The following is a 13,799-nucleotide window of genomic DNA, read 5'->3' as shown; positions in this document are numbered from 1 at the left end:
TGAGCCGAAATTGCGCCACTGCACTCCAGCCTGGGTGACAGCGCGAGACTCCGTCTCAAAAAAAAAAACAAAACTTTAGTCAGGCATGGAGGTGTGCGCCTGTGATCCCAGACACTAGGGAGGCTGAGACAGGAGAATCGCTTGATTGAACTCGGGAGGTGGGGGTTGCAGTGAGCCAAGATCGTGCCACTGCACTCCAGTGTGGGAGACAGAGTGAGACACTGTCTCAAAAAAAAAAAAAGTCTAAGTGAAAAGATAGCAAAGAAACAACTATAGTACTCCCTCCTTATCCCGAGGCGATAGTTCCAAGACCCCTAGTGGATAATACATACGATTTTCAGTCCGAGAACTGAGATAGCTACTAAATAACTAATGGGGAGACAGTGTATACAGCATGAAAAAGCTGAACAAAGTGAGGATTCACGTTTGGGCTTGATGAAGACTGACAGCATGAGATTTCATCACTCTACTCAGAATAACACACAATTTAAAAGTTATAAATTGTTTATTCCATTTGATATTTTTGAACTGCAGTTGACCATGGATAAGTAACACCTTAGAAAGTGAGAGTAGAAATAAGGGGGTACTACTATAGAAAAACTTAAGAGAAATGATACTTATTGCTTGAATAGATATAGATGTAAATTTTTTCTTTAGTTTTTTTTATTCAGAATTTCTTAATTACACTTCCGATACCCAGTTAATTCCATGTCTACACTTAAATCTAAGACATTTGTGAATTAGCAAATATAATCTCTACACAGTCAATGGAAAGTGAAATTATAGAAAAAATATAATTAGTGGTTGTCAGTTGTCCAACTGTGAAGCTACACAATAAAACCATCAACACATATCACTTACCTTTTCAAGTAAGTAGCCAATGACTAAAAAGCCTTTTCCACCCAGCATCTGTTCTTGCATGGCTACTGAACTTTTAAGTAGTTCAACCAGGAATGCCAAAAGTGTAGCACTGCATGTAAAGTACAGACACCATTATGTAATCATCACATGTTTATTATAAACACAGTGTCCCATTTCAGTATTTTATTATGCCAAAAGACAACCATATTCAAATCTAATCTCTATTTTACTGACAATGACTATTATGCCTTATATTATGAAAGAATATATTTCATCATAAGCATGAGAAAACTAGTGTTGTCCTTTTCAAATTAAATATAATAAACTGAATCATAACTGTGTAGTTTTTTTACATTCCAAAGTAAAACATCAAAGTTTATCTCTACATATATTTATATGTCTGGCTTCAAGTAAACCTAAGAAACATACACATATCATTTTCCATAATAAAGACTGTATCATACTATTCTTTTGAATAACAGGCTATTGTAGAGAATTTTAAATATAGATGCAATATTGCTTTGTAAGAACAAACCCTATTTTTAAATAAACTTTTCATTTAGAACTATTCTTCAAAAACACTTTGTTAAAAAAAAATCCAGAGAAATATGTAACATGTCACTTATGTCCAGGTATGCCCTAAGAAAAGCTCATGAGAGCAAAGAAATGATTTATGTAATATTGAAATGAAAAGTGACAATTACACAATATATAAACAAATACATAAAAGCAGACAAAGAGGTGTCAAAGATTAAGCACTTGATTTGTCTTTGGAATGAATGAAGAAACAAAATAAAAAGAAATGATTGCACTGAATTAAACTTTGATAATGCATTACTTCACAGTTACTTATAATGATTTTAACCAGCAACACTGATACATGAATATAGTATTCTGAATAATGGAAATACATTTTCCTTCATTGCATATGCTTAATGTAGCTCATAATAAATTGTTATATACCAGATTTTATCATGAATTAAAATAGTATCAATTTACAATGTTTTATAACATACCCTAAATTACCTATTTATATTCATAAGGGTAGAACCACAAATTTCTAAACATATTTTAAATGTAGAAGTACTCATTCTTACAAGTGATTCAGACAATTTGGTAATAAGGAAAACTTGAAAATTATTAAAGCCCAAAAGGAATCCGAAGTTACTCTAATTTTTGAATTATTTTAGCTCTTCCAGTTTCAATAGGGATAATACATTTTTCTCATAATGTGGCTACTTTTGTTCAAATTAGAAATGTTCTCATAACAAGAACCAACAGCAAAATTATCATTATCATTATTATAAAAATTCATAGTTCAATGAATTACACACCAGCTAGACAAAATATAGTATCTAGAAATAAAGTACTTCATTACAGGAAATTAAAATTCAATTATATTAACTGATCCTATATCCTTAAACCACAAAAAAAGTAAACTATCACAAATCAATGATATTCTTTTACTTTGTCCTTAAGCCAAAGATAGACACTTACAAGAAAAATACAACTACCAAGGAATCTCTGAGATTTTAAAAAATGTTTCTATAAAGAAGCACAGCTATTAAGCAATCTAGTCCATTTTAAATGAATTAAATAGTCAAGGCCACTTCACGAATAATTGCTAAGTACTATATTACACCTAACACATCTGCCTAAATATTTAAAAAGAATAAAGAAAACTATGCATAGAGATTGCACAATTTCCTAATCTGTTCATAGAATTCTTACATACACCAAAGTTAGTGATTTAGGGGGAAAATGGATTCCTAAACATAAGCACTGCCAAAAAGAACGACTAGAAATGCCTCACAATGGTCCCTATGATCCATGAAAAAAGGCAAAAAAGTATTTCTTACAGTAAATCGCCCGACTATATAGAACCATGTAAAACTGCAAGGATGACATGGATTTTCTTTCTTTTATGTCAGAATAACTACTCATTCTCAAACATCTAATGAGTTAACTCAGACCTCTAAACACAGTGGAGTTCCATTACAAAAACAGAAATATTAATATTATTATTCCAAAATATTAACACAGGACTCTGCTATCCATAAAGTGTTAATTTCACTTCAGTATTAACCAGGACACCAATTGAAATGTCAAATGCATTCACTAACAAAAGTAGTTTTAATTTATACCTAAAACCCAATGCAATAGCAATACCACATCTTTGCAAAAAAAAAAAAAAAATCTTTACAATAAGGTACAATTGACATGGTGGACGTAATAGTAAATAGATGGCCATCTTCGAAGAGGTACATTTTCAAACATAATTTAACAAACTTACCAGTAACTAAAATGCATCGGATTGTTGCAGGGCTCACAATAAACTTGCAAAATTCTGTGTACTGCCATACAAAATTTCTCTCCATTCTTGCCTATTTCCAACTCCCCTAGATACAAAGGCAAATATAAAGGATACTTCAGCCCATTCCTATATCTCCTACATACCACTTCCTGTCTAGAACACATCAGTTCATCTGCAGATGATCTAAATATATACTATAGGATAAACCAAAAAGCAAGTATCTGTGTCAGCCAAAACTAATAAAACATAGAACATTCTCTTGAAAAGTATAGCAATACCTAGGAACAGATTTTCATAGGAGTATTTTACTTCATAGACCAAAAGTATGCTGATTATCACGTCATGATATATAATTGCTAAACTTTTCAACAGACAGTACCATAATACATGTTCTGTAAGTAGCAATTCTACTTCAAGAACGGATAAGAGTTTGTAATCCTGTATCTTTTTAAGGAAAATGATGTTAATAACCTAGTGGGTGTTTTTTCTTAAAAATAATTACCAACTTGTAATTCTTAATAAGCTTCATTTAAGTTAGAAAATAGTATTTATTTCAAGTATCAGATTTTAAAGGGCTAGACCATGGGAAAAAATGAAAGAAATAATATAATAATACCTCATAAATTAGCATATTTATTATTTCTCCAGAGCTTTTTGGCCTTTATTGATAAAGAATGCCACAACAGTCTTGGCCCACAAATACCTGAGAATATTTATTAACTATGTATAAACATAACTAATTTGTTTATAATAAATATATATATTTATATTCCATTAAAATTTAAATATAGATTTTGACTTATTTTACTATAATTTATCCATTACAATTTGTATTTAATTTTTTAATAACTAATGTAGATAACTCACGTAATGTGATCCATAAAGTTTTATTATCTTTGAGGTACTTATGTTATTTAGAATTCAACATATCATAAAGATACAACTAATTCTTAACTAAAATGATTAAGAGTGAATATATAAACCTAAGTTCTGTTCAAAGGTAGCTCTCTGAAGACATAAACTGGCTATTCAATTTGGTTTTTACTGAAAAATCTAAGGACCACAGCTAGATTGCCTTTTTAAATAAACATCTTTTTATTAAGAAGACGGGAAATACCTTACATAAAAAGTAAAGATTCCCTCTAAAATCCAATACCTCCTCCCCTTTTAAAAGAATGTTGCAAAGTAATTGATTAAGTAGATTAAGTTCCAAATCAGATTTATGGTATCATTAAGGGGGAAAAATCTTTTGACATTTTCAAAACGTTTCATCTCTTAAGCCTAATTTAGGACTGAATTACAGTGAAATATTTTAAAAGATGATTAAAATTATGTAAAATATTTAATATCATATTTCTATAGTATTTCTCTTACTACAAAACTCTTCCTAAATGAGTGATCATAGCAGAAATAATTGATTTCACTGTACGTTAATCAATTCAAGTCCACACCCAAGACAATTTCGCATCCAAGATAATTTTCAGTGACACACAAAAAACTCATAATAAGTTGTAGGAGTTAAATTTCCTTCACAGTTCAACATTAGAAAGGGCTAAACCATATGTTTCTAACTCCAGGTATATTTAGCAGTCACTTTTAGACAACGCCCTCATGAAGATGTGATCTCAAAGAAGACCAATGCCTACATAGGCGGTGAATGCAGAATGAAATAAGGAAAACTGTGAAATGCAACACAGTAAAATACAAAGACAGATGGATACAAAAGATAGCACATGAAATCACTAAGTCTGCTCCTAGCCATGAAATCTCTTCTCAGTAATTTCTACCTTTTTCTTCATCCTGATAAAAAGGCAAGGCAGTCTTATAAACTGAATTGCTACCACTGTCATGGATATTTAAGAGCATTCCTTAGAGGCTCTATTAAAAGTTACGTTATTACTCATTTATATCTTCCTTTGTCTTGTCAGAGATTTTTAATTTTATGTTGTATAGCGTATTTTATTTCTGACAAAGATAGTTTAAAAAAGTATAAAAAAGTGCTTGAAATGTGTCAATTTGTCTTCTGAAGAAAACAAAATGTTAAAATTTTCATATGTAAAAAAATCATTCTAAATCTCTTATATTACTATATATTAGTATATAGTATGTAAAAAAATTTATATCGTTTGAGAGCAAAACGCCTTTTAATTATAAGCTCCTTTCATATATTTACTAAAAGCCTTCAAAGGTAAAAGAAATAACTTTCAAAGCCTAATAGTACTGCAGTTTAACCCCAACTAACATACCAGTGCACTAAATATCATAATCCCTTTATGAAAATGTCCTGGACATTTTACAAACGGTAGCCACCACTATAGTAAATATGGATAGATGAATGCTTTAGAAATTTAATAATGTAACTTCCTAACCCCTAAGGAGAACTTAAGTTCTAAATTGGAAAGAAAAATTAGAAACAGGTCATAATTACACATGGATGATCTTAACTATTTATGCATACTCTAATGCCCTTCAAGGTCAAAACATGCCACAGCAGGAAGGCCAAATGCCCAGTCCTTTATCTTGGTGCTGGCTCCACTTTCACCCAAGTCCCAGCCTATTTAACAGAAACAGGATTAACATATGCTAGAAGTGCTGGAATTCGCAAATGCAAGAAAATAAACAGATAAACAGCTGAAAACACAAAGTTGAAACAATTCTTTAATACTTAGGCTTTACACATGTCAGGAATTTTCTATTCTTTTAATAGTTAATTTTATTTTTTAAATGATCATGCAGTGAAATTTCTTTCTCTCTCTCTCTCTTTTTTTTTTTTTTTTGGCGTACCAGTTTGAGAATGTTAAATAGATACATAGATTTGTATAACTACCACGACGATCAAAATATAGCCCAGTTCCATCACACCAAAAAATTCACTTGTGCTATCACTTTCCAGCTTTATAGCTTCACCTTCTCAACACCCATAGGCTCTAGTACTTATCCTTTTTCTCTATCACTATATATTTTTACTTTTCAAGAATGTGACATAGATGGAATCACACAGTCTGTAACCTTCTGAGTCTCCCTTTGTAAGCTCAGCATATTTGCCTCTGAGAGGCATCCAAGTAAGTACATATATCGAGTCCATTCTTTATAGTTGATGGGTAGTATTCCATTATATTAATGGATGTACTATAGTTTGTATACCCACTCATTTGTGAAGGCATTTGGGTTGTAGAATAGCAATTGTGAATAAGGCTACTACAAACATTCACATAAAGGCTTTTGTGTGAACATGATTTTCATTCATTTCTCATAAATAAATGCCCAGGAGTAGAAAGGTTAAACTATACAATAAGTGTATATTCAACTTTATAATAAACTGCCAAACTATATTTCAGACTGGCTGAACCATTTGGCAATCCCACCAGTAATAGGTTCTAGTTGTTCTGCACATCCTTGCCAGTATTTAGCACAATAGCTATTTTTTATTCTACTAGGTATATAATGGTATCTCATAGTTTTAATTTACATTTATCTGTAGGTTAATGATGTTGAACATATTTTCATGAACTATTTTGACATCCTTATATTCTCTTTGGTGAAGTGTCTACTCTTTTGTCCACTTTTAAAAACTGAATTGTAGTCTTACTGTTAAGGATTGAAAGTCCTTTATTTATTCTTCACATAAATCCTTTGTCAAATAAGCAATTTGCTGTTATCTTCCTCCAGCCTGTACTGTGTCTTTTCATTGCCTCTTTAGCATAGCAAAAGTTTTTTAACTTAGACAAAGTCAAAATGAAATTTATCCCGGTTTTGAGTTAAGTTTCATATAAATCGTGAGGTTTAGGTCAAAGCACATTTGTTTGGCATATGATTATCCTTCCTCCATTAGACTACTTTTGCACCTTTGCCAAAAATTAATTGTCCATATATGTGTGGGACTATTTCTGGACTCTATTCTATTCCACTGATACATGTGTTTGCTAGTACTACACTGTCTTCATTATTACAGCTTAAAAAGTCAGTCTTAAAGTCAGTTAAGTATAATTCTTCTAACTTCATCCTTTTCCAAAACTGTTTTAACTATTCTAGTTACTTTGTCATTCAACATAAATTTTAGACTCATCTTGTCTATATTAATGAACATATTCAGGTGGGATTTTAATTGTTATTGTGTCACATGTATCTACCAATTTAATGACATCTTTATATGTTGAGTCCATGAATATGATATAGCCCTAAACTTATTTAGATCTTTGATTGCTATCATCAGAAATTTGTAGTTTTCAGCACTCACATCCTGTACATGTTTCATGAAATTTATATCTCAGTATTTAAAATTTTTGAGGCTACAGTTAATGTTATTTTTAAATGTGGTTTCACATTGTACATTGTTAATATAAGAAATATAAGTCATTTTTGTATGAGAACCTTGTATCTTGTGACACTAGTATGCTAAACATGGCTTACTAGTGCTGGAATTTATGTGTAAGTCATTTCCTTGAGAATTTTTACATAGACAATCATGTCATCTGTGAAAACAGATAATTCTATTTTTCCTTTATGATCCATATGACTTTCATTTTCTTACCTTATTGTAACAGCTATAACTTGTAATTTGGATTAGATCCATGTATGCACAACTCAGGGCTGAATTTCATTAAAAAATTTTATAGGGTTACTTTCTCACGTTCTTCCCTTTCCATGACATCCCTGATATTTTCAGTTCTGGAGCTCTTCTTTTCAGTTCTCCTGTCAAAACACTGGGGCTTTAGTTTCTCTGCTCTGCAATGTATTCTACAAGTCTGTTCATATCCAGGGCCACTGGCAGAAAGGCAGAGAGATTAAGAAGAAAAGGGTGTTTGTCCCATCCTCTTAGGACTCTAGCTCCACTGATGAAAGAAAAGCCTCCCTCAGAGTTTTGGCTTCTATAGGCTCCCATTGGTGATAAGACCACATGAGGGCTTGGCCATAACAGCACAAAGTGAAGAAAAGAAAAACTAACAGGGCACTCTGTATTAGAACTAGAGGATTTCTCCCAGAGTTGTCTCTCACTGCAGCCTGTGCACAATTTCAGGTTTTCAATCCATTTAATTCATGTTAAGGGATAATGAAGGGGCAAAAAGTATAGTGAACTCACTTCCAGTTCAAAGGCACTGTGAATTCTGCTCTTGTTCCCCACTCTACCTGCTATTTTTCACTTTTCAGAGCTCTGAAATAGTGGCTGAGTGAATTCCGTCCATGTAAGGTGTTTTTCTTGCATTGAATAGGAGAAACAGGGTAGAGTGTGCTCACTCCACCTTAACCAGAATTGGAACTGATTTTTTTTGTATTCTTACTGACTTAAATGACGCTCCAAACTAAGATGACTCAAAAAATCCTTCTGAGTTCCCATATCTTGATCTCAACATACTAATTAGACAGACTTATTCAATATGCCCAGATATTGGCATATAGCATCACATCAGTTAAAGTCAGGTTTAATACTGCTATGCCACCACATCCCTAATAGTCGTGAAATCCTTTCACACCAAAACCTATAATTCTAACCAAGAACCATTGCAACCCACTAATTTTACCAGCTAAGAAACCAAGTATGCTAGAGACAATGTTTGTTATTAACAATTCCCATGTCATTTGCCTACTTCTTGTGTATACAGAAGACATTTCCTAACCCCATTATAGTTAATTATGTGAATAAATCAACTAAATGTTATCAGAAATCTCTTGTGGGTTACAACAATGAAAAGCCTATGCATAATTCTCTAGTCCCTCTCCCTGCCTCTTACAATGAATACTGGCTACTCCAAAATATGATGGTGAAACCCAAAACCTTAGATTGCTGAAGAAACTATATTTGATCACAGGAACACTACATAAACCTTTACTGTATAAAGCCACTAAGGTCTCATGGCTAATTTGATATCATATAACCTACACTGACTAATACAACCAGATTTTTTTTTTTAAAAAAAAAGCTTGTATACTACTATGTATTTCAGAGTCCCTACCAGCCTAATATCTAATTCTTAGTTATCTTTCATATCAAGTACTCCAATAAACTTGACCCAGAATACACCAGAAAAGCCAAATTTGTACTAAGTTCTACTAAAAACATCACCTTGCATTTTCCTAAATAGAAGCTATCTGGGATGCCCCCAGACCATATAGTTTGACAAATCCACATGGCTATGGCTAACCATGGAAATTGGATTATATTACAATAGCTCAACGACCATAAAAACTGGCAGGCTGTCATCACAGAACCAGAAAACTGAAAACAACATCCTAAACGACGTCTGTCCAAAGTCCCTATATTGAGTTTTCCTAATTATATTAAACCTGTTACCTTTCTTTTGAAGTATGGAATTATTTAAGGTACATTAAGGGAGATTCAAAAGAACAAACAATATCCAATTGCTTACTACAGTTTTCCCCTTAATCTCATAGCAGCTTGCTTGCCTCTTGGATTGCATTCAGTATCTATAATCCTATGAATGATTTTTCAACCTCCATAATAGATTCCTGTCTGACACTAACTATGGTAGGTGATACCTCAGTACCTATCCAAAATACCAAAACACTGCACCTTTCTAATGCCTGGAAAATATAGTCTTCTTCCCTGTGTTACATTACTATTGGTGCCCCGTACCAACCCCTTTACTCCAAACTCCAGCTATAGAAGACTTGACCACTGATGAAAACCAACATTGTTTAACAAACCTCCTACTTCAAAATCTTCATCTCATCTCTAATGTAAATCAATTATAGTCTACAAGATTCTCTGGTTATACCATTTGTTCCTACACCAAGTAACAAAACGTTTTACTTTGCCTTCTGAATATTCTGTCCGAGTGTCTGAAATTGTCTAAAGTTGATGCTCTCTCTAGAGCATATATCCATGCCTTTCATAAATGTCTACTTTTGGGCTGTAATGTTGATAGATGCCATGACTTCTTTTACGGTTCTGAAGCTGTTCATGATTTTACACAATCATATAATAAGAATTCCTTGCCTACTATTGAAAAAAATCTCCCTGGCGTATTATTTTAATGCTACTTTATGACTTACATCATTTACAACTTCCTTCTGCCATAACTATTATAAAATTCATTGCTGACCAAAAGCTGTATGATGATGTTAATAGTGGCTCATGCTTCAGCCAAACCTGTAGTCCCTTCCACTTCCAAATTCATATTTTTAATTTTGTGCTGACTGGACTTCTCCAGAGTGTACTCTAAAGTTTCCTTATATAAGATTAGGTAACAACTTTAGGGGAAATATTTTAACATAAATATTTTAATTTCTAAATATAGTTTTAGACATGAAGTCTCTTCCTAGATCAATATCTTGAAGTGTTTTCTCCATGTTTTTTTCTAGTAGTTTTATTGTTTCAGTACAAATATTTCATGGTTAAGATCTCAAAAGTACAGACAACTATAACAAAAATAGACAAAGGAGACTATATAAAACTAAAAAGCTTCTACACGGCAAAGGAAACAATTAAAAGAGTGAAGAGACAATTTGTGTTTGAACTGGAGAAAATATCTGCTAACTATTCATCCTACAAGGGACTAATATCTAGCATATACAAGGAACTCAAACAACTCAACAATAAAAAAAAACCATTAAAAAGTGGGCTAAGGACATGAATATACATCTTTCAAAAGAAGACACAGAAACTGTCAACAGGTATATGAAAAATATTCAGCATGACTAAGCATAAGAGGAATGCAAATCTAAACCACAATGAGGCATCAACTTACCCCCGTTAGAATGGCTATTATAAGTAGAACAAAAAATAACAGATGCTGGTGAGGAGCTAAAGAAAAGGGAACTTCTACACACTGTAAGTTAATACAACCACTATGGAAAAGAGTTTGGAGATGTTTCAAAGAGTTAAAATAGAACTACCATTCGACCCAGCAATCCTGCTACTGAGTATTTATCCAAAGGAAAGGAAATCTGTATATCAAAGCAATACACGCACCCACATGTTTATCACAGCACTATTCACAAAAGCAAAGCTATGAAATCAACCTAAGTTTCCATCAACAGGCAAATGGCTAAAGAAAATTTGGCATATGTGCACAACAGAGTACTATTCACCCATGAAAAGAAATGAACCCATGTCATTTTCAGAAACACAGATGGAGGTGGAGGTCATGATGTTAAGTGAAATAGGTCAGGAACAGAAAGATACCACAAGTTCTCACTCGTATGTGGGCGCTAAAAGAATTGATCACATGGAGGTAGAGAGTAGAAAGACAGATACAGAGTCTGGAAAGGGTATGTGGGTAGGAGGGGGAATAAACAAAGGTTGGTTAGTGGGTACAAACATATAGTTAGACAGTTGGTAAAAGTTCTCATGTTTAATAGCAGTGTAGAGTGACTATAGTTTGCAACAATGTAGTGTACATTTCAAAGTAGCTGGAAGAGAGGACTTAAAATGTTACCAAAACGGAAATGATAAATACTCAAGGTGATAGTGATGACCAAACACCCTGACTTGGTCGTTACACATTCGATGAATGTAACAAATATTCACACACACCTATAAATTTGGCAAAGCATTTTTATCAACAAAATAAATTTTGAATAAAAGAAAAAATACTCTTAATAACAAGATTCACTTTTTTATACTCCACAAATTGCTGTTAGATTGTATAAAAAATCTCCTGTTCTTTGCATATGAGTTGGCATAAAAGGTAAAAAATTAAAAAAGTTATGCAAACAAACATTGTTAATATCCTCCAAATTGTTTTCTCAAATGCCTCACACATATTGTCATTCCTGCCATATTTGCCAGTTGCAAAATGGAGATAAGCATTTAAAAAAGAAGCTTGCCCATCTTGAAAGCCATTAATAAATATTTATATTGAATTTGTTTGTTTCTATGAAAAAAAGTTCAAAAAATATATGTATTTTATCAAGAGAGTTCAGTAAATCTATTCACAAAAGCTATCATATAATATTTAATACCCAGATTCAGAGTACCGTTGCCCATTAATAAAGACATTGCAAAGGAAGTATCTAAAGGAGATCAACTTCAACAATATTTTCACCACAAATACCACAGAAAATACCAAGATAGAATTCAAAAATAATAAATAGCTAGGATTTGTACAAAAATTAGGCTCTAATAGGCAGATGCTCATAACCCTGATGAGATATACAGCCACCAGAAAAATAGGACTCCTGCTATTCCCCCATGAATTACTGAGGGCGAGGCACATGAAACTTCCCTCTAGGCCTTCCAGCAGCAAGCCATACTACGAAGCATTTATGTATACATATTTCATTTGATGTTTTAAATCATAAAGTCATTGCGTTAAGGCAAACCTTTTAGCGGTATAAAAAGCCCTACTGATAAACTTGGGATGATGAATGCCAGCATCTTTGGTCTGACATTGGATCCTCATTAAAGTTCCACCAAGACTTGCTGGAAGGGATCATACCTGGTCCTATTCACTATGCATAAGACACCAAAGGTAACAAGTCCTGTATCCCATTTCCAACTATAAAAATATTTGGCAGCAAATAAATTTCTGTGTCTCATGCCTGACTTCCACATTGATTTCACAGGAACCAATTAGTGCTAAACTTTTTACTCTTTGCTTCCTGATAGTACTCATCTACTAGAACTCCTTATGTTCCTAAACCTATTTAAGTCCGGTCTTCAACTATGTTAAAGATGTGCTACCTAGCGTACTTGGCTGAGTTACAAGAGATACATACCAAATACCCAAACTGCCATGAGTCAGCTTTACCGCTCCAAAGGTTATATTGCCCTCCTCTCCCTGGCAAAAATATTTTCTTCTTCCAGCTGAGCCTTATTGTGACCTGCCCTCCAGCTGCAGCTTGGAATTCCTGATAAAGAATATCTAGAAATTACATAATTAAAGGCAGAGGTCTCATAACCTCTTTGTCAGAGAATATATCAATCTTCTTTTTCCATAAGATAAGTAAGATCCCACTCAGGTCCCTGACTACTCAATAAAGTAATGTCAAATGATCCTGCAAAGACTTCCCTGTTTCTAAATGCTGGATCTATTAATAGGCACCCACAGGCCACCAAGGGAGAGATACTCAATGATATCAATTGAAATAATATGTACGACAGTTGTACCAGGAGGGATAAAAGTTACCTGCATGTTCTGGATATGGAACTAAATAATTTTTTAAATTTTATATGGTACATGACCCCTACACTCTCTTGAGAAAATAATTTGAAGGTGCCAACTCAGCATCAGGCAACCATTGAAAAGGGAGGATTTTGTTGTTCTAAAAACTACACAGTGCAGAAAGAAACAAGCATCTGTACCCATACTTTAGAAACAGGTAAATATTACTATTATAATAATCTACTACTACTACTATTTCTTTAGTATGGGTACCTATACTATAGAAAATTTATCATTCAAGCCATGCAGTAAGTCTTGACACTTCCTGTAGGAAAAGTATAAAACCACCACGAATTAAGTGAAAATGAATAGTTGCAAAAGGGCCCCCATCCCAGGAGAGAAGTAAAATTTTAGGGAACGTTTTGGAATAGGTTAGTAGTGAGTGACCTAACCTACTTTCTAGATAAAATATAACAAACATGGTGGACTATTTTCTATTATTTCTATGTAGCTTAACAAGTGATTTTATTCTAACCAGCAAATGAGGAATATGTGCTCTC

General features: G+C 33.1%; 1 protein-coding gene across 7 annotated transcripts in view; it reads right to left on the bottom strand.

Annotated features, from left to right (window-relative positions):
* Window positions 1–13,799, bottom strand: part of NBEA (neurobeachin) — a 731,576-nt gene that overhangs the window by 566,140 nt on the left and 151,637 nt on the right. For all 7 annotated transcript variants that reach the window (XM_055244143.2, XM_055244145.2, XM_063619313.1 and 4 more), the window contains exon 11: window positions 862–970. In XM_055244143.2, coding sequence (XP_055100118.2) covers window positions 862–970 — 109 coding nt within the window. The remainder of the gene's footprint in view (window positions 1–861; window positions 971–13,799) is intronic.

Source organism: Symphalangus syndactylus, chromosome 15, assembly GCF_028878055.3.
Source record: "Symphalangus syndactylus isolate Jambi chromosome 15, NHGRI_mSymSyn1-v2.1_pri, whole genome shotgun sequence".
Lineage (NCBI taxonomy): Eukaryota > Metazoa > Chordata > Mammalia > Primates > Hylobatidae > Symphalangus > Symphalangus syndactylus.
Note: the sequence above shows the minus strand (reverse complement) of the source record. Positions and strands in the feature narration are given on the sequence as shown.